This window comes from Poecilia mexicana, unplaced genomic scaffold, assembly GCF_051168715.1.
Source record: "Poecilia mexicana isolate PSO_F unplaced genomic scaffold, ASM5116871v1 scaffold_13, whole genome shotgun sequence".
Taxonomy (NCBI): Eukaryota; Metazoa; Chordata; class Actinopteri; order Cyprinodontiformes; family Poeciliidae; genus Poecilia; species Poecilia mexicana.
The window spans coordinates 15,299,106-15,321,176 of NW_028263382.1; the positions used below are offsets into that span (position 1 = coordinate 15,299,106).

Consider the following 22,071-nt stretch of genomic DNA (forward strand, 5'->3'; position numbering starts at 1 on the left):
TCTTAGTAAAATAATTTTTAAAAAGTTACTTTTGTTTCTCATCACTAACCAAACCTCTAATCCTCTGCATCATCCTTTATAAATATCGCCAAAAATCTAGATATGCCAGTGAGGTTCATTTGTCAGATTAAAGGTGCTATTTAAAAGTTTAAAATCTTTTAAATGGTATTCAACATACTTTTCATTAAGGCTACACTTCTGTTAAAAACATTTTTTATTGGTCTGACGTATATTCTAATTTAAATGACATATTTTCATTACCTGTAAGTTAAACATCTTCATAACAAAAACAATTAAAGGCTTTCAGACATCCATTTGATATATATATATATATATATATATATATATATATATATATATATATATATATATATATATATATATATATATATATATATATATATATATATATATATATATATATATATATATATATATATATATATATGTATACTTATAATTTAATAAAAAAATGATGACTGGATTAATTTAAAACGAATGAATCTCAGTCAGTTTATAAGGTTGATCACGTTAAAGCATCACACTGAGACGAGATTTCTTTTTTTTTTTTCGTCGTTTTATTTGCGTTCGGGCTCCGTGTTTACTGTTTACTCCTCCTCTCCTCGGCCTTTATGGTTTTGCTTGTATCATCCTCTGCGGCGAGACAATTTTCCCAGTGTCCAAATCCGATTCTGCGTGCTTGTTAATTGAATCGGATTTCTTATAGTTTAAAATCCACACACACTCACACACACACACCCACATAGGCCCATGCAGCTAGTGCCCAAACTGTATAAGGGGTTTATCTAGCTGGGTAAAGCCAAAGCGGAGATATAAAGACACACCGAGAGCTGCGGGGAGATTCTACAGGCGTGTTTGAACGTTCCCAATGCTGGAAGAAAATGCCTTGAGTGGACACTGAAGGGTGTGTTGGTGCTTGAGAGTGGGTATGTGGCTGGCTGACTCTGGAGGCCTGCATCCTCCTGACGCTGGGAAACATCCAGTGGAAGCTTCACTTCGTCCACAGGTAAGCTGCGCTTTGTCAGATTTTTCCCCCCATGTGCTGCTTTGACACAGCAGCAGGTTGGACTAAGCTAACTGTCTGGAAAAATCTGAACAAGAAGAAGAAAAAAACACTTTGGGAACTGAGAGACCTCAAGGGAGCGCGCGGACCACGGAAGTGCATGCGCACTGCCGTGGTCCGCGCGCTCTACACTCTTTAAGTCTCCTCTGACGTAGTTTCTGTTACACTCTGTCTGACCGGAAGCACGGGTCAAAAGTCGTCCGTCTAAGATCAAACGTAACAGTAAATTTATTGCTAATACAATAAATTTGCTGTTGGATATTTTAAAAAATAAATAAGCAAGATTACAATTGAACTTATGTGTGGTTCTACGCCTTGTTCTGTCATTAGGCCCAGTCAGCCCCAGGCATAAGCAAACTAAGCCTGCAAGGGTCAGACAGAATGTTGTTCTCATATTTGTCTATAAAAAATTAACCATCTTTCAATTTACTCTGATTGTTTCAAAATACCGAAAGATATAAAATAAGTTCCAATGACACTTAGTTCTGAATGTGTGCATGCAAGGGTTAATTAAACTAGCTAGCATAGCCAGTCACATTCAACCCCTTCATTATGACTTTACAGTCTCTATTAAAATGCTGAACATCAGTTATTATTTATATCTCAACAAATAATTTGCTACTCTCACCTTTCAACACATTTTAGGTCAGACACTCTGAGTACTATAATTAATAAAAACATATAGGCACAAATGTAAATGCTAATTGAAATACATTCTGTTGTACAATCAGTTTTAAAAAATGTTTTTGGTTTACAAGATAACTTTAAAACAAGCTGGGATGAATGAGTAATGCTTAAAGTTTCACACATAACATTATTTTTATTTAGTAAAAAAAAAAACAGAAGTGCTGTGATGATCAATAAACTTAACCCAATTTGACGTAGTGCGGGCTCAGATTGGATCTGTGGCTTTTTAACAATGTTTTAAGACTTTGTGGTTTGTATATTTCTGACACTAATTTGGCTGCTGAATCATCTATTGAGTGACTTAAAATTATGCTTGAGGAAGTAAAGAAACATGTTGGATTTTATATCATTTCATAAGGACATTTTATGTTCTTTAAGTCTGTAGACTTTTTAAGTCAGTGAAAGCAAAAAGCAAGGCTCTTTAAAACCACAGAAAATCTTCTTTTTTTTTCTTTATTAACGACAAGGATTTTGTAATGTAAAATACTGAAATATGTTTTCAACATAGGGATAAAAGTCAAATTAAAGGGGCAGATGCTTCTTATTTTAGGTTAAAATCTTAACCAATTTCTGGATGCCACAAGTAGATAAATAGTGATAAAGTTAGTTAGGTTAGTCTTTCCTTTTTTTAATTTACTTTGCTTATTTTACTTTAATCCTGTATGGAGTTTGGCATAAGACCAGTGCTAAATATTAATGCTCTTTGATCAAGACGGTGTATTTGAGGCGGCTGCTGTATGACAAGTGTTTCTGGGTTGTTTGAAGGAAATTGCTCCGAGATGAAGATCTGCTGGGCAGTTCAGACGCGCTAGGACCCAGAGCAGAAGCAAATTAAGGACAAGCATCACATAAGAGGCTTAGTGCATCTAATCTATATTGCTACACACACAGACTCACACACGCAGACACAGGCACACACACAGTATTTCATAAACATCCCATTTTGCAACAAGCACGCATTCCTGTCCCCAAAGGCGAGTGTTGCCATTGTGTTTTCATTTAGTTTTTCATTTTCTCCAAACTCTTTTATTCCCCCTTTCCTGACCTAAGCTTCCATCTCGTATTGTTGGAGAACTTTTGCCCAGATGCTGTTCTGCTCCTCTCATCCTATTTCATTAGCAGACGGCCTTCGATGAACTAAGAAGCCAGGAGCAAACTCATTTGTTGCAGACAATTATAGTCAGAAAAGCAAAAAAAAAAAACACACAGGAAAGCTTCCTTCTTATCCTTCCAATGAGCGTCTGAGTGATTCATCTGCCTGTTTCACTGTTGAATCAGCTGAACAATCACTGCGTCGGGTCGACAAATGAAAAAAAGGATTTCAAGCTGAAATGAAAATGAAGTTTGACTAAGTCATGGCTTCTGAACAATCATGCTAATGAAATTATCCTTCCGTCCAGCCTGAACAGAAAATGCAATTTTCTTTGTTTTCCAGTATCCCTGGAGAACATTTACCCAGAATTCCCCCTGCCAACATGGCTGGATGCTCAGTATTCATTCTGATACCTGAGTTTGATTCTGACTGTAAGAACAACAGCAGAGCAGCCGCCATGAGGCGTGCCGGTATGGATCAGAAACTCCTTCTGAATCTGAATCCTAACACAGCCATTCCCAGCTGTTCGATAGAGTGTTGTTTTTTTTGTATGTCTGTGTGCGCACTGTGTGCTTATGTTGCATGTGGGAGTGTGTGAGACATTTACGCGCTCACGCACACAAACACACACACACTCGTGCGCTGAGTTCAGCCGATTTATCATAATATGCTTTATCTGAAAAGTAAGTATCTTACCTCGGGATAAAGGGAGGAAAGAGGGGTTTGTGGCCAGATTGACAGAGGAAGGGTGAACGGACAGAGCTGAGCAGAGCGCTCGCTGCTCTGGAGCGAAGAGCTGGACCTTTAGCTCGGTGGCTGGATTGATCAGAACTGAGAAGGTAACTGGGCTTGGTGGGATGGGAGGGAAAGGAGCAGGCCGTAGTGGTGTGTGTGTGTGTGTGTGTGTGTGTGTGAGAGAGAGAGAGAGAGAGAGAGAGAGAGAAAGAGTAGACAGGAGACTGATGCTTGGATGAGAGGGAAGCAGTGTGGTCTCAGAGAGGGGGCAGGTGGATGTTGAAGTGCTACCTGGAGGAAGTTGAGTTGTACGGGGTGGGGTAGAAGTAAGTGGAGACGTGTGATGATGATAAATCAGGAGAAGTAAGTGGGAGAGGGACAAATGGGTGAAGGGGGTAGAATGGGAGGAGCGTCGGGACTGGACCATGAGCTCTTTGAGGGTCTCTGCATTCACATAGAGAACATTCACACAGAAACTCATTTAAATTGACATGATTTATGTTTCCTAATGTCATCCTGCCATTGAGCTTGTACTGAGTTATGAAAGCTGCAGCATTTGTGTGTGTCTGTGTGTGTTTGGAGTGTGTATTGAGGTCAGTGTGTGTTAACTCCTCATTTAGGAGATGTGAGGATTAAGCAGCATGAGTTCGGGCCGCGCCATGTGTCTCTGCACCCGGACCGCTTACGTCTCCTATAGCCACAGCAACGCAACCACATGAAATGGAGGTTCTCACGCTGCCTATAGGTTATACTGCCGTGTTAGTGCACAGTGCATGCCTGTGGAGTACAGACCTGCATATGCATGGGCTTTTGTTTACGTGCGCGTCCATCTGGAGGGATTTAGGGTATGAGCAATCTGGCATGAGTCTGGGCTAAAGATAAACTGCAGGTCGTTTATATAATGAGGAACTAACCGACTGTATACAGTTTGGTGTCTATATGGAGCCTGAAGGATCAGTGAGAATTGAGTTTTGTCTCCATTTCACCAGCAGAAGTGCTATACAGTAAAACTCACCATCACACCTTCAACAATCAGATAATCTGGAAATTAACTGAAAGAACAAGTCAGAATCTGTACAATTAGGAATCTGATATTTTAAATATTTAGTAGGAATATTAAAGAAGTTAAATTTCCTACAGTGATGGTGATGCTTTGTTCATGTTTTGTCACATTACAGTCACAAAATAAAAATTATTTTATCAGGATTTTATGTGATAGACCAATAAATACAGAGCCTACGGTAGCTCAGGAGGAGCTCCAGAGATGCACGGCTCATGTGGGCAAAAACTATTAGTTTTACCTTCCACAAATCTTATCTTCATGAAAAAATAGCAAGGGAGAAGCCATTCAAGTCCCATTACCATTTGCTAAAAGTCATGGGAAGTCAAGAAATTGCTCTGTTCTTATTGAGACAACATTTGAATGTTTTGGCTTACATAAAAAATGCTACGTACCGAGGAAAACTATCACCCTAAACACATTCAACCTGGTGAAACATGGTGGTAGCAGTGTCATGCTGTGGGGATGCTTTTCTTTCAGACAGAGAAGCAAGTTAGAGCTGATGGGAAGACGGATGTAGAAGCAGTTCCTGGAAGATAACCTGAAGCCGAATAAGACTTGAAACTGGGGCGGAGGTTCGTCTTCCAGCAGGTCAGCCTCCTTAAACCTGCAGCGGGAGCTACAATGGAATCATTTTAAAGATTATTCATGTGTTGGAAGGGCACAGTCAAAGTACACTCCTAAAGCTAATGTTGGTCTTCATCTAATCTGACTGACCTTGAGCTGTTTGGCAAAGAATTAGTAACAATTTCAGTCTCATGAGCGAACCTCAGCGCACACCTTGCAGATTTATATTTTCCAAACAATGAAAAATTTTTTATTTCGCTTGAAATTTGGTTGCTACAGAGAACTCCAATTTATTCCTGGAAAATCAGCTTTTTCACTGATTTTTCCATAGAACATAAAATATTTGCAAGAAAATGCAGCTTGGGAAGATAAAAATACCTACAATTATTGTCTGCACTCTATTGGTTTGCAAAGCAGCCAATCCAGGAGCACCAGGAGTTTTCCTCGGTGCTGATTGGCTGGAACCCCAAGTGAGGAGATATGGAAGACTGTAGGCATTAAAGTCTGCTGTCGTGCTAACACAGTTTCCATGGTGCACATAAACATATAATTGGTGTCTAAATTCTTAAAACAGGCAGTCGTAAGCGTTTTTGGAGGAGGTCTCAAGATTTCACTTCTCTGCAGTTCCTGACCCCCTCTTTGGCTACTTAATGTTGCTCTACTGCATAAAATCAAACAAAGTACATTGAAGTTTGTGGTTGGTATGTGACACCACGTAAAAAAACAAATAGTCAAGGTGTGTCATTATTTTGAAAGGCACTTTTTTATTCATTAAATTATTATTGTGGAAATTAGTTGAAAGAATCTTTCAATAGCAAAGATATGTATATTCAGGAGGTTAAAAGTACGAATAGTCTGCTAAAGTGCAAATGCATTCATGTTTCATATTTCTATAAAGTTTAACCACATGCGTTATACTCATAATGCCAGAACACAAAGGATAAGAAATATATTAATGATATGATTAAATCATATTAATGATATGATTACACTAAGACATAATTTTTGTCTTAGTGTAATAGGATGGGATATAGTTATTTAATTTTTTACATATTTTTTAAATCTTTCTGACATTTGTGAAATAAACTAATCTAGTCTTGAACTTTGTTCAAGTTAAACCCCGATGGTGTGATGTCTCTTTTTAAAGGTTTTGTTAGGAGATTTGAAGTCACAGTAAAAACTTTTTTTTTTCTGGTTTGTTTCTGGAAAAGAAAATCAGATCATTTATTCTTGTAAACCTCAAGCATCCTGTAGCATTTCTCTTCAACAGTTCCCAGACCAATTTAACGCAGCATTGCCTCTACATGTCACCTATTTGCTGAAAGCTGCTAATGTGAATTTCTGTGAGACTTTCTAAAGAGGACAGGTCATCTTTCCACACGTCTTCTTTGAGTTATGTCAGAGTCCTGAGCGTACTGGACAGAGGATGGTGCTGGGGATCAATACCAGAACGGCTTCATCTCTAAATAATTACTTGCAAGCATCTTGATCAATTTCACAGACTGCAGACCCCCTGATGTGTGCATGTGTGTGTCCTGCTGTCTTCTAAGGGTAGACAGATTTCTAATCCGCTAGAGACAACAGCAGGTTGGGTCTGCACGCTGTGTGTGTGTTTGTGTGTGTGCGTGTGTGTTTGTTAACTGACATCATTTTACCCCCCTCCTTGATCAGTGTCTGGGGTTTTAGCTTGTTAACACCTGTTCATGCTGTCATACTCATACACTCCAATAAAGGAGTTAAAGAAATTGTTGCTGCATCTGTAGAACCAGACAGTTTAAATTAAACTTTATATATATATATATATATATATATATATATCAGTGATTCTTGAGAATAGGGACAAAATGGGTTTTAATTTTCCCATATTTTTTTTTAATTATTTCTCAACCTTATGTATGCAAATATGACAAATAATGTTTAGAAAATATGAAGATGCTAAGATACAGGCTCCCAGTTGCGAATTTTTTTTAAAAAATTACATTTTTAATCGACCTGACCCAAAACTTTGTCATCACCATCTGACAAAAATAAATCTAAAATGATTTTTAAAATACCCCATTAGTGATATTTTTACTCAATTTACAGACAAATGCTTCTCAAGAAATAAAATAAATATTATTTAAAACAAAAAACAAGAAAAAGTCCATCTGATGGAGTTGACAGTGCATGACGGAGTTGACACAGAACTGAAGGTGGTGACAAACTAGTGAGTAAAATGAAAAACTTGGTACATGTGAAGTAATGCAATTCATGTAAAATACATTAAAATGAATTAGTTGCACAATTAAGTGAGATTTGACAACAATTTCACTGAAAGAGTCAGAAAAACTCTGACGGAGTTGACATCTGACGGAGTTGACGAAATGCCAAACTACCTCAATTTATATGATGTTATTCTGAAGGAGGCCATATTGTAGCTCGTCAGGTCCATGAAATCTTTACATTATACCAAAATTAAGCTTTTATTTCGCAAAATTTCATCAAAGTTTTGTAAATTGTCAGTTATGGAGTTGACACATCATGGTTGTGACAAACAACTTAGGAATAAAACAGAAGAAAAAACTAAAGAATAACTTAAGCTAACCGGAGCTAACTAGCCCTCTTAGCAAAGGAAGAGAAAAGACAACGTCATGGGGTCCTCAGAAGTTCTGGTGCCCCCCAATAATGCCTGATTTTTTTACATTCTTTTCATTTCTGACGGTGTTGACAAAAACTAAGGACAAATTTCAACGGAGTTGGAAAATATCTAAAAATTATTTTTAATTCAATTTATTGATACTTTTATAATTATTTATATGACTACTTATACTTAATTGTCATAATATATAATTTTAGTATTTCTTTAATTGTTTTAAACTATAAGAATGTGTTGATTTCTGCTCCTGGACAAGGGCTTTTACAGGCATCATCCACCGACTACAATGTTTAAAATAAAAAAATATTCAGCAAAAAAAAGAAAAATATACATTGTTGTGCTCACATGACCCAGGTTAGTTTAGTTAGATATTTGAAAAAAATATATTTTGTGTATATTTTATTCAAATTTCATGCTTTATCCATAGGACCTGTTTTGTCCCTATTCTCAAGAATCACTGATATATATATATATATATATATATATATATATATATATATATATATATATATATATATATCGCATTGGATAAAAGCATTTATTATTTTTGTCAATTAAATTAGTTTTAATGAACTCTTCATATCAGCCTAAATGCTGCAGAAACTTAAAGGAAAACATCCTGCAAACAGGCGGCTGTATGAACACATTTATCCCGTAGAAAAACACACAGCCATTAGGTTGTTGAGGCCAAAGGTTGTGCAGGCACTAATGCATCATGAAAATCTCAATATGTGTGAAAGAGAGAAATCTAGGTCTGAGGAGCATGTGTGTGTGTGTGTGTGTGTGTGTGTGTGTGTGTGTGTGTGTGTGTGTGTGTGTGTGTGTGTGTGTGTGTTATCTATTAGAGAACAGGAATGTTGCTGTAGGTGAGATGATGTCCAATAGTTTGAACCCCATCAGCACCAGCAGTGCCCTTCCCCCAACCTGCACCCTCATCACCCCATATGGCAGGAGGCAGCAGTAGTAATCATGGAAGTGGAGCAACAGGCCCTGAGCCTCGCTAATCCCTGGCCACACTTCGACACGTGCCACACTGATGCATTCGCTAGCCCTGCGCACACTCATAAATGGCTATTGAATTGAGGGACCTGATTCTAATACTCACTCACGCATCTAAACAATAGATTTGGCAAGCACATCGCAGATGACTCATAAGCGGAGCAGAGTGATAATGACTGCAGTGTTTTATTGTAACACCAGGTTTAATTGCAGCTGGTTGGTGGAGAGGATCTGCTTCAAGTTGCCTCTTTAAGAGCACTGTGCCAAATGCACTTTGTTTGATCTGCAGCCACGATTCGCCAAGTTGTCCCCAAATTACACCATTCTCTTTTTGCTGTTTATTTTTGACCCAACTTGTCTTTAATAAATAAAAACTAGCACACCCATCAATTCAACACCACAATGAGTCCTCATTGACCACTGGAGAGCACCTTGCACTTGTGCACTGACTGTGTCATGTATGCACACACACACACGCACACGCACACACACACACACACACGCACACACACACGCACACACACGCGCGCACACGCACACACACACACACACACACACACACACACACACACACACACACACACACACACACACACACACACAACCTTTTAACTGTGACGCACAAGGAGACAGGGCCACAATGGCTCTCTTATTGTTAATTGGCTGCTTAATCCTGAGGAATGCTTGTGATTAGAACCTGGTGGTGGGTCAGGATCTTGCTCAACACTCTCGTCCACAATAGGCGAGCTGTAACGGAGATCTGTGATGGAGCACACACACCAGCGCACGCAGTCACATGCAGAGAAATAAGTGCCAACATTAATATTTGCATAAAGAAATGCAGAGTCGAACATAAATGTGGCTGCATGTAGAGCTGAAAGTGGCAAGAGAGTTCTGATCATAGCCTCAAAAAAGTGAATGCACACAGAAATCTGCCTCATAAAACCAACTCAACTATACAGAAACCCTGAAGAGGTTTCTGTATAGTTGTATAGAATGGCAGTGGTGCGTTTGTTTGTGACTTAGAAGTCAGGTTTTCTGGGTTTTATTATCAGTCCTAACCTCAAATTCCAAAATGGATGCCTGGCAACAGTGTAAAAGATGTTACTAGGTGCAGGTTAATAACAGTTTGATTAAATAAACATTAGATATAAACACATGAATTATTATTTCAGATTAAATATGAAACTTTGTTTAACTTAATATCAAGTTAGATACAACCTTATTTAACCCATCATACAAATAATACTGAATAGTATGCAACGTCCTTAAAAGCATTAAGGATGTCGCTATGGTCTTTGGTAGGGCAAATCTGCGAGAAATGAGGTTAATTTGTGTCGCGGTTGATTGGTTTCTTTGGTTTGTTTAGTTCCTGTGTTTTCACAATTTGAAATAAAAGTTTCATAAATAGTAAATTGTTTAGTTTAAGGAATTTCTATCCATTTGTTCTCCATAAAAACTGTGAAATTTCCCTTTAGGTAAACTGTATAACAGTTGAGAATTGCTTGTTGCTAACAGCTAGCTAGTCACCATATTCTCAGTGGTTACAAATTGTCTGTTGACGTCTTTTATTCCACCAGCCACGCAGACTCTGTGAAAAGAGTAAGTTTCAAGTGTTGTCGGACATTCTAAGTTGGATGTTCTATTGTTTTAATTTCGCAAGATCTTTTTTGCTGTGAGACACTGAGACAGAAACTAGTTGAAACTGGTTGTCTGCTTTGCAATATGCTTCAAACTGGGATGATGTTCCAAGGTTGGACTTCTTTGGATCTACTCTAAATAAACCTCATCTTGCTGCAGGGAGAAGAACTTTGTGGAAAACAACTGTCAGTAAATGGAATAATTTTTTAACTCTGAGCACACCAGTTACTTTGAAATATTGGTCACATTGTTTGAGTACCAACATGCATTTTAACTACTTTGAATGTGAAATAATCCAAAATGAATTCTAGAGTGAACTGACAATAAAACCCAGTACTTTTTAGGGATGTAACAAGATACAATGAAAGCTCAAAATGCATCAGCATGTCTCTTTAAAGTGAATCTTGTCTTGCAAAGTGCTGTCAGTCTCAACTGTTATGAGCCTTGAATGTGAAGAGCAACATGTATTTATGTTGGACAGTCTTATTTTGAAGTGAAATAAGTACTACTTGGGCTGTTCCAACGACTTATGTTACTTTGTGTCTCAATTTTTGAGGAAATCTCAGTTGCATTTAATCATCTGTACTCTACACTAAATAGTGAGTTAGTGAAACACTAATTTATTTACAAAACCTTAATTAAATTTGTAGGAAAAAAATTAATAAATGTATCACCTCTAACCATGTGTCATGACATAGCATAGCTTAACATAACAGGATGGCATAATAAAACAGCAATCAAAAGTTTTTTGATCACATCAAAACTACGTAACAGTAGCCTAGGTGAGAGAAAATAAAAGTATAAATGCATATTTCAAGTTAATGTTTTGTCATCATTGATTGGTCAAAAGCAAATTCCTTGAGTTTGGATCGACAGCAAAATTTAAAAGTCAAACTCTTGCTTGATCACATGAATTGCGGTTTTGTCAGAGATCAGCTGAAAGTAAATAATTTTGTATTTTTTAGGGACTCAAGAAATTCAAAAGTTTGAAGAATTAAGAATTTATGAAGAAGCACTAGAGCTGAATGTCATCTGCGTAAAAACGATACGATATATAATGAAATATGTTAATGATCTGTCCAACAAGGGGTTATAGAATAACACAACAAGTTGGTCTAAACCAGAACCAGTGTGTAGTCCACATACTACATCAGTAGACTGATGTGACTTATGCAGACACTGAGGCCTCTGATTGAAGGGTAAAATCTAAACAACTTCAAATGATTGAACAAGAAGAAAAGATGTTTTGCAGTTGGAAAGTTGTAGGATTCAATGGTGCAGGTTAAAGTGTTAAACTCTAAGATAAAACTGTCGTTCTCTTTAACAGAATAAATGAAAACTCTTCTGTTATTAGCTGTTTAGTCTCTGTTACTTCCTAATTTTCAACCATTAGGTAACATAACGCGCATAACAAGTGCATTTGTGGATTTTAAGGGAGTTCACAGTAATTATGTTGAAGATTATCAAAATTTTATTGCTCTAAAAGATTTCTGGTGTTTGTTTTGAAGTCGGCATGCAGTGCTGCCCACTGTCTCTTCATGTTCTCTGTAAACTAACCTGCAGAAACATGAGTCAGTGTGACAGAACGGCGGTTTAACTGCCCCACCAGTGCAGACCAAAAACAAACACACAAAAGAGAAAAGAATTACCAGACAGACTGGTTACAGGTAGATGGATAGTTAGGGTCTCTGTGAGTGTGTGTGACTGCATGTGTATGTGTGTGTGTGTGTGTGTTCTGGAGGAGGTCTAGCCAGGCTGCATCACTGCTGACACACTGCTGCTGGTAAATCCAGCTTAGTGTGTCTAAAACAGGCCTTCAAAATCTGCCACAGGGCACCTAATGCAAGGGCCGCTGTCGCCCGCAATCACTCACACACACCTAATCCCCACGCTGTGACCCAACACATACACACATGCAGACACAGACACACACATGGCCAATGCTCTGGGTCCCACTCAGCTTGGCGAGCTTGTCCCAGTACCAGGAGACACCAGCCACAGGGTCAACATTTCATGTAGAGGGGTGGGAGGGAGAGGGCAGAAAGGCTGCGTTGTGCTGTGTGGCCGGGTATCAGGACCAGGAGAGGTTCAAGCAAAGGGTTAAGAGACGTGTGGAGGTAGTGATGGATTTGGAAACAGGCAGAGGAGTGGAGAGACTGTGAGTTGAGGTTTTAAGGGGCAACTAGGTCTGTGGCCCAACAGTGAGGGCTGAAGCAGGAGAACACCTCTGAGTTAAAAAGATAGAGCAAAGAAAACAAGCTTGAAATAAGTTTATGAAAATTAGCGACATTAACAGCATAATATGAAACAATGTCAAGCAACAGACATGTTGAATTAATGACAAAACCAGGCATTCGACTTGCTGTAGTTTTACTAGGGCCACGACTGTAGTGGGTTAATTAATTACGTAGCTTGTAATTGTTTTTTTTCCGTTCTGGTACGACATGAGAGCAACAGCAATGGATGACGAAGCTGGTCTCTTTGCCCGCTAAGGGTACATTTCAGCTTCTGGATACAATCTGATTGAACGCTGGAAAAGACTATTTTTATGTGCAAGTTGTGCAAAAAGGAGTTAGCCTATCACTGCAGCTACTCAAGCCTGAAATACCATCTTAACGTAAAACATCTTGTGGCAAGCAAAGATGTCCCGAAGACTAATGTCAGCGTCCACAGTCCACATTTCTAAAGGAATATTCTTTTCAAAGAAGATACATGAATAAGTTGGGATTCCTGAAACGCTTTGCACCAAACTGATGGTTTAAAAATCTAAACAACAGATTAAACAATATGTTTGTACTGATCTCATTCTTATACTTATTAAATACTTTAGCTGCAAAAGGGACTTTTTCATTGAAAATGCTGCTTATTTTGTACTTAGAGTTTTCAATTCATTATTTATAAAGGAAGAATGAATGTATGGATAGATTGTCTAAAGTAGTTTTGTGTTGTACAATTTTGTGTAAAATCGGGATTTGTAAAAGATGTTGTAATTTTCATTTTCCCATAACATGGAAGTTTTGTTTTTTTATAAATTCACTGAAAAATGCAAAAACGTTTCCGATTTTAAATAATTCTTGTTGTAAGTCCCCCCAAAAAATATTTTTTATTGAAATCTGCAAATATGAAACTGATTTAAAAACCACCTGAAGTGACAAGGATTTTAAATGGGCTTCAGCATTTCAGAGAAAAACATATCATTAAGCAGGAAATTTATATGAAAGATTGATTCAATTAATCTCCTGAGCGGAAAGAATTATTTTCTTTCTTGGGTTCTTTCTTTGTGTTTTTCTGTGCTGCTGCAAAAGAAAACACGTCTAACAGCTTCTCGTCTGTATGTGTGTTTTTTTTTTCAGGTTTCCGTTAACACAGTGAGGATAAAGAGTTGAGCATGGCAATAACTTCAACATCAACTTCATTTTTGGCTAACAGTAAGAAAACCAAAGGTGAAGATCACTGTATTGCTTTATTTGAAACTGTGTAGCCAAGTTGGATGCATAAGATTAAAGCAGGGCATTTTCATACAACAGACTTGTTTTATTTTTCCAGATTTCCTTTTTTTTTTTTTTTTTACATAAATAAACAAAAAAGTAAGGCGAGACACTGAATCCAATTAGAAAGTTTTGCATGTTCAGTGAGACCAGCAGGTCTTCTGGCTGCTGTCTGATGCTCACAGAAGCAGGGCTGTCGCACTAAATCCCACCTGTGTTTGCAAACAACATCATGATCCACTCTTGGAATACACCTCCTCTTATTCCTACAGCAGGTTCCAACAAGGGATGCGGTGTCTGTGCAACTCTAAGTTGATAACAAGGTTAAAAATGATGTTTTACTCAATTGTTGTCATTTATTAATTGCAGAAAGTGTGAAATTTAACAAAGTGAAGCAGAAGATTCTTATGATATATGATTTTCTTCATTTTCTGATTGGATAATAAATGCTGAATATTAGCTAATATCAATGAAAATTCACTTCATCCCTCATTGTGCCTACTATCACGGTTTATATTATTAGACAATATTAGTTTGACATTTTGTTTTGAAAAGATCATGAAATGGAAGAATCATTCTCTTGCAATTCCTACATTAACTTTGCTAAAGACTTTTTAAACAAGTAAGATATAAAAGCATAATAAAGATGTTTAACTTGCAACTTCGACTGTTTTTAAATCCTGTTTTTTAAAGGTTGTGTAAAACTAAACATGTATGATATTCATCAAAGTTGTTAGCATGTACCTTTAGCTAAATAAAAGCTTTCCAACATTTCTGTTTTGTCACTGGATTTTGTTCATGTATAAAATGATTGTTTTTCTTTCCTTATTATTTAAGTCAACCTTAACTCTGATACTTGCCCTGAACCTAACTATTACCTGTACACCTAACCCTGGCCTAATCCTAAACTCATTTCAATGCAAACACTAAAAATGGTGGCCCACCACACTAAGAACGGGCTTTGGTCGCAACAAGATTACACCAGAAAAGGTCCTAAAAGGGCAACATAAACAAGCACACACACACATTTAGAAGGATAAGAAGTTTAGATGTTGACCTGAGTCCAAATAGAGTTCTGTAAATAGGCAAGTAAACAGGAATTATGAAACAGTGTCAAGAAGGTGACTTTATGCACAACACTGCCACCCGGTGGTGGCGTAAAGTAGTTCAGCTCCTGCTGAAATACCCAAACGATGCTGTCCTGTTTCTAAGTAACTGGAATTAATGTGTATTTATTGCTTACAAACTTCAGTTATCTGTTAATTCATAAGAACAGTTTCCCTACTTTCATAATTAAAGTATCTACAATAACAAAGAAAGACAGGATACTGATTATTCTGTTTTCTAGCCTGTTTTATTATGAAGTGTTGCTACAGAGGTGGAATAAGTCCCCTGGTTGATGAATTTAGAAGGGTCTAAAGAAAAAGTATCAAATAAGCTGTTGGATTGTTGCTGTGGATTTTATCATTAAAACCTCACTGGAGTTGTCAACTGAATTGAATCTGCATCTATCAACCCTTTCCAACAGCGTTTCACTATCAGATGCACATGATCCATCCTACCCAGAGAGAAGGAAGCTGTTTGCTGTTTTCGGACTGTGATCGGCGGTGCAGCTGCACTGAACATGAAATGCCATAAAGCACAGGTGTCAAACTCGAGGTTCGCAAGCCAAATCCGGCCCACCGTAGCTATCTCTACGTGTGTTTAAATATTATATTATCAGTAAAGTCAAATGTGTTTTCATTCATATGGGATCAAATTACATCAATGTGAGAAAAATGTTAAAAAGTTGTTACATTTTAAGAAGTAAATTGCAAATGTGAACAGTTTGCTAATGGGTAGTTTTATTAATACATTCTGCCACAACCGGCCCTCTGAGGACATTCATGATCTCGATGCGGCTCGAAATGAAAATGAGTTTGACACCCCTGCTAAAGAATGGCTGACTGCTGCCAGTGAGGACGCCTCTACTCTCGCTCTGCTATGGCAACCAGGTGGGCTTCGATCTCAGCCTCCAACAGGGTCCTACAGAAAGGTGAGGACGAAACAGTTTTATAAGATGCACAGGGCCTTTCTTAAGCATTTATATATCATAAACATGTTTACATGTTGTAACATTAAAACTATAGTGTATATTTTATTAGGAGTTTATTTGCCAGCAGACTGTAGAATATAATTAGAAAGTGAACAGTGCTTCCAGAATAATTAGACTACGGTGAAACAATTCCATATTTTCAGAAAGTGAAACTTAGACATTGTATAGATCCATCACACATAGAGTGAAACATTCCAAGCAATTTTTATTATATTTGCTTTTGTAATTTTGATGATTATGACTGACAGAAAATCTAAACTTAAAATTAAATAAATAAAAATAATATTTATATTAAATTTTTTTTAAAATAATACATAATAATATTATAATAATAACTAATAATGTAAACTCATATTAATTATAATATTAATATTAATGAAATAATATTATATAATATTATTATAAATATTAACAAATATTTATATTGGCTTAGTTAATATTTAATTATTTAACATTTAATAATAATAATAATAATTTTAAATAACATTTAAACATAATATTATAGTTTTTCAAATAATAATATTATAAGCTCTTTTGTGTTGGTTCACAACAGAAAATCCCAATAAAATACATAACATTTATGATCATAAAGTGACTAAATCTGAAGAAAATCAAAGAGCTTTTGTAAGGCAATCTGGAAGTTTTAGAAACTCAAAGTACAATTGATTCTATCAACACTGTCATTTTATTTTTATTTATTTATTTATTTATTTTTTACCAATGCAGCACTATTTATTAAGCTTAGCCTGTTTGAACATTTTAAAAAGTTGGTCATTAAATATACCTTTGTGCAACATCTGTGATTATGTTAACCTTTTGTGACAAAATAACGTTTAGAAATCAAAACGGGTCAGTATATATATTTTTTTAAAGAAATTGTACTTTGCAGAAAAAGAATCAGTCATAATCAAAGAGTCGTTACCTGAACTTAGGCTTGTCTTTGGTCACTACACCGATCTCCAGCTCAGTGGCCTTGAAGTCCATCGACAGCACAGAGGCCAGACAAGATATGGCCATCTGCAGCAAGAACAGAAAATTAATAAAACAAATTAATCATTAGAAAACTATGAATTAATAACATGTTAATCAATCAGCTCTTCACATTGTTCCCAGCACTTTAATGTTATTCTAGAGACAGATTTCTGGTCTGACGCATTGCAATGACCAAACTCAATCCTTAACAGACTCCTCCATCGGTTTTTGACCCAATTTCAAAGTTTAAATTAAAAGTTTTAGCTTTCATAACGATGAAAGTGTTTTTGCTGATGGTATCTTTTACAGAAAGACTGAAGACCATAATGGTCCTGTGATGGACCGGCGAAATGTCCAGCTTTCCTCAGACGTACCTGTACCGCCCTGTCATGGCTCAACTCTGGCTTCTTCTTGAGTTTCTTCTCTAAGTAGCTGTTGGCCTCCGTCTGTTTGGCCCCGACCGCCGTGGCTCTGAAGCCGCAGTAGTATCCTGCCGGGTCACATTTATACAAGACGGGGCCGTGCTGGGGGTCCATCGCCACCAGGATCATACCTACAGGGATCCACAGGACAGATTTTAGAAACATAAAACACAATAATGAGACTTTAAATGAAACCACAGTCCCTGTAAATATTATTCATCCAGTTTGTTTTTGCCTTTTTATTCACAAATCAATCATAATCAAGAAAATGTGACTTATTTTGACAAAAAAAAAAACCTCTTTACTGTCAAAATGACCTTTCATTTCTACAAATTCTACAACATTATCCACTTTATTTATGGTTTCTTACACTTTTAACTGTCTTTCTGAAACACTTTATGTTGATAACACTGCTAAGGAGAAATAAAAGCCCTCACTCACAGCAGCCTAGCGGTCTCATCTCTGCATTCTGTGTGTACACCTGGGAAATATCCGCCAGTCTGCGACACAACACGTCTGCCGTGATGTCATAACCAAACTTATATTTCCATTCTCCAGCCTCCACTCGGGCCCGGTGAACCTGTGAGCGGCTGTCCGCTACAAAAAACAAGCAAGTAAGTTTGTAACCCTGCATCTTTAAAATAAAAGTCAATGGCAAAGAAGATCACAGGGACATGTAACGGATGGTACGAGGGCTGCAACTGATGACAATTCTGACAATTAAGCAGATAAAAAAATTCTACACATTCTACAGAGTTTTTTTATTTAACCACCTGTTCCTATTTTTATATAATATTGGAAATACATTAGAATATGAAATAAACAAATGAAACAATTGCTTTTTACATAAGAAATAAACATTTTATTGACTAAAATGTCAATAACTTTGCAAATTAAGCATCTGCGGTTAAAATAAATACTTCCAAAGTCGACACGTGAAAAGTTCAGCTTCTGCTTGATAAAAGTTCAGAAAGAGTGTCGGACTAAGCTGTTGACTATTTTTTGGATTAACCAATTAGTAATTGGTGCTTAATTGGAGTTTTTTTTTTTTTTTTTACAGAATATGAAGCAGCTGAAGCTAAAATTATGCCAATAGAGGAGGTTTGGATAGAACACATTCACTGAATTTTATTTATTTTTTTTATCTTAAATACAAAATGTAAAATCTTTTTGTACAGTATTGGTGTAATTACTGCTCTGAATATGTTGTTCTTTCAGAAAATGGCCCTTTTTGAGTCTGTGTGCTCAAGTTAGCAATTCATTGATTACTAAATTACTTGACTATTTCAGTAATAGATTCATCACGGTTAATTCGATTAATTGCACCATCCCTCGTTGGTACGCACCGTTGTGGCCCGTCATCACACAGCCGATGCGAGGGGTTAGATGGAACATGTTGGTCACAGTGGAGGAGTCCAGCAGCTTGTCCTGCAATCGAAGGAAAGCCAGAAAAATCCACTTTAATCAGGTAATTCTCTGTAGATGTGAGTTAAACACATCAGATCAATTCAAAAATATGAAAGTATGCTAAATAATCTACCATATTACCTGACCAAATGAGCTAAAACTGGTTCTGTGGTGTTGTAATGTGAGTGACCCTGTTGATCAGCTTCATAAACTAGTGTTGTGTTCCAGCTTTTTGCTGACTTGAGCAGTGTCTAGCTTCACTGGCTCTAGCTCATGTGTGTGTTTGTGTCAGATATCCTACCGGTACTTTCTTTTGCGTCACCACCACCACACTGTCCGACCCTCGGATTCCGACAGATGTCAGCCCACTCTGAGAGATGGCTTTGAAGGCATACTCTGCATGGGAGCACACCAGTACACAAAATGAGGAGAGAAGGCAGGGTGTGTAAACATTTCACATTTTAAAATGGAAAACTTTTTCCACATGTGAATTTTCACGTTTTTCAGTCAATATTTGGGGTATTTTCATGTCAAGGACAAATATTTGAAATAAATTGATCTCATCAGTATAAATAAGACATGGATGCTGCTCAAATTATTGAAACCCAGATTCAGATCAAGGTTTTGACTAGGCCATTTGACCATAATCATGCCTTGATTTGTTCTATAGAAACAAAAACATTTTAGCTGAAGTATTCAGTTGTTAATCAAGAAATGTTCATATATAGAGTATTGTTCTGAAAATTAATATTGGGAAACTTTGAGACAGAATCAGAGACAGATACAAATGTTTGTTTCAAGGATTTTTACTAACACATTTTCCCACAAGTATCTACTCTATTTTTTTTTCTCTCTGAATAAAAAAGTAATTTATTTGCACTTAAAAATATAAAAGTCAACCTTTTCTTTACATTAGATCCCAACTTGTCTAACTGACTTCAATATCTGGGCTTTGACTCCAGTTCTGCTCCAGCTTTTAATTCTTTACAGATTGTTTCACTTTTTCCTCCAATATAAAGTAAAATTCCTGTTCAGGTTCTGCTGCAGCAAATCTTCCCCAAACCATCACACGTCCAGCTCCATGCTTCACAGTTGTAGGATTTTCTTTTCTTTTTTCCAGAAATGCTGCTTTTGGTTTATGTCAAATATGTCTTCTGATCTTGGTGTCCAAATAATTAAAATTCAGAGTCACCCTACACAGGTTTACACGCCTCATATGAAAGTTAAATATATGTAGTCTCATTATTTTTTATCTGTTGCAGGTTTTCTTTCATTATTTCCCTGTATTTTACGCCATTTATGTTCCAATAAACAACTTTCACTGACAGATGACTTAAACATTGCTCTGTGAGAAGCTCAAAGCTTGTCATGTTGTTTTATGAATTAAATCAGCTTTAAACTTTCTCCCTGACCTATCTTCATGATGCTGTTTGTTCACTAATGTTCTCAAAAAACCTCTGAGGCCTTCAGATAACAGCTAAGTTCATGCTGAAAATATATTAAACACACACAAATCTCATATGGTAGGTGGGTTTTGAAGGCAGTTGATGGTGCTTGATTTAATTTAAGGGGAACAAAATAAATGCACACCACACTTTTCAGTAAAACTTTAAATTAAAACCATGTATTATTTTCAAGCGGTTTGAATACTTTTCCAGATGACTGGGTGTAATATAAAAACGCTCTAATTTATGCACATGGGTAATAATAAGAATAAATTCCATGAGTCAGAGAGAAAGAGCAGAATTAAAATTACTGTGTGCCACCTAATTCTAACTGAATAATGTATCTGGTTGTTATATTTTAGCAGGTAAGGCTGCATGTATTCACATGAACTCAGGGTCAGGAGGCAGCGTTTGGCACACAGCCTCTTGTTCTTGGGCTGACTGACGCCTCCGTGCCTTACACCGTGATGTCAGGCGGCCAAACCTGGCAGCCTGCGTGCTTCTTTAATGTTTAAAAGCTGCTGTTTACGGTTACACGTGCCGACAGTAACATTAAGTGTTACAAATAAACTTAAAAATAAAAAAATCTGCGTGTAGTTTAGATGAAACAAGTAAAAGTTTGATGCTAACACAGCATTCAGACACACACCAGCTAACCTAACTGCCAACACCGTCTTTATGTCTTACTAAAAGTTAACAGTGACTTTATTACAAAGTGCAGCCGCAGCAGTGTCCCTCTGACAGACAGCACTCACACACAGGTGTGTTAGTGTCGGCTGGAGCACCAGAAACAGGTCCTTACCGACTTGGTAGAGTCGGCCCTCTGGTGAAAAAATGGTGATGTGTCGGTCAAAACCAGCGTTGGAGCCGCGGGACATTTTCCTCCTCTGGTCTCACCTCAGATGAACTCAGCGGGGGGCTGATTTGACCTGCGTCGCCTCGGATAGTCGATAAATGTAAAACTTTTAGGAACTAGCAGTCAGGAAACAGCATGGCTGCGCTGTCGCTGAATGATAAAGCAGGATAATGGAGTGACTTCCCTGAGTTTTTTTCTTTTTTACTTTCTCTTTCAGTTACATTTCAGAGCCGCTCCGTTCCTCTCTCTGTCATTGGGCGGCAGCAACAAGGAAACAAGGAAGTTAATCACTCTGCTTTTCACCTGACTAAAAGGTGGCCATTTTAGGAGGGTCAAACACGAAAGATGCACTTAAAGGTGGGAAATGTTGACTCTCGTTCCTCCTGAGGCCTCCAACCACTCTTTCTGGAGGGCTGCTGGGTCCGCAGGTTTTTTCCGCCAGGGGCGGATCCACGACGTTTTCCAAGGGGGGCCATGTTCTGCCCCTCAGTGGGAAAATTTCCATGTATAAGGAATAATACTAATAATAATAATAATAATAATAATAATAATAATAAGAAGAAGAAGAAGGACAACGAACGGATATAAAAATATTAAGCTGTACAATTTTGACAAAATACAAAGGGAAAAAAAAGTACCTATAATTGAATGACAGGTGTAGATCCTAAAGTATTGCTGTATTAAACGAAATTGTGCACAGTGTTTTTTTTTTTTTGTAGAAACAGGTTGTTACTCTTTAGCAATTCTTTTGAAATAAAAAAAGGCTTGGAAATGTTTTACAACACTGCATTTCGTATTCTTAGTTCAGTAGTATTATTCTAATTATACTGTTACTCCAGTAAAATTTCTGGATACTCTACTCATGTTGAGTATCTGACGTTTGTT

General features: G+C 37.1%; 1 protein-coding gene across 1 annotated transcript; it reads right to left on the reverse strand.

Annotated features, from left to right (window-relative positions):
* Positions 1–13,945: 13,945 nt before the first annotated feature.
* On the reverse strand, positions 13,946–21,404 carry LOC106914191 (proteasome subunit alpha type-6-like). Its single transcript, XM_014980819.2, has 7 exons — positions 21,133–21,404; positions 19,187–19,281; positions 18,825–18,906; positions 17,920–18,075; positions 17,431–17,609; positions 17,007–17,101; positions 13,946–16,014 (listed from the first exon to the last, which is right to left on the reverse strand). Exons 1-7 carry the CDS (start codon positions 21,206–21,208, stop codon positions 15,957–15,959), a joined length of 741 nt encoding a protein of 246 aa, XP_014836305.1. The 5' UTR covers positions 21,209–21,404; the 3' UTR covers positions 13,946–15,956.
* Positions 21,405–22,071: the final 667 nt, after the last annotated feature.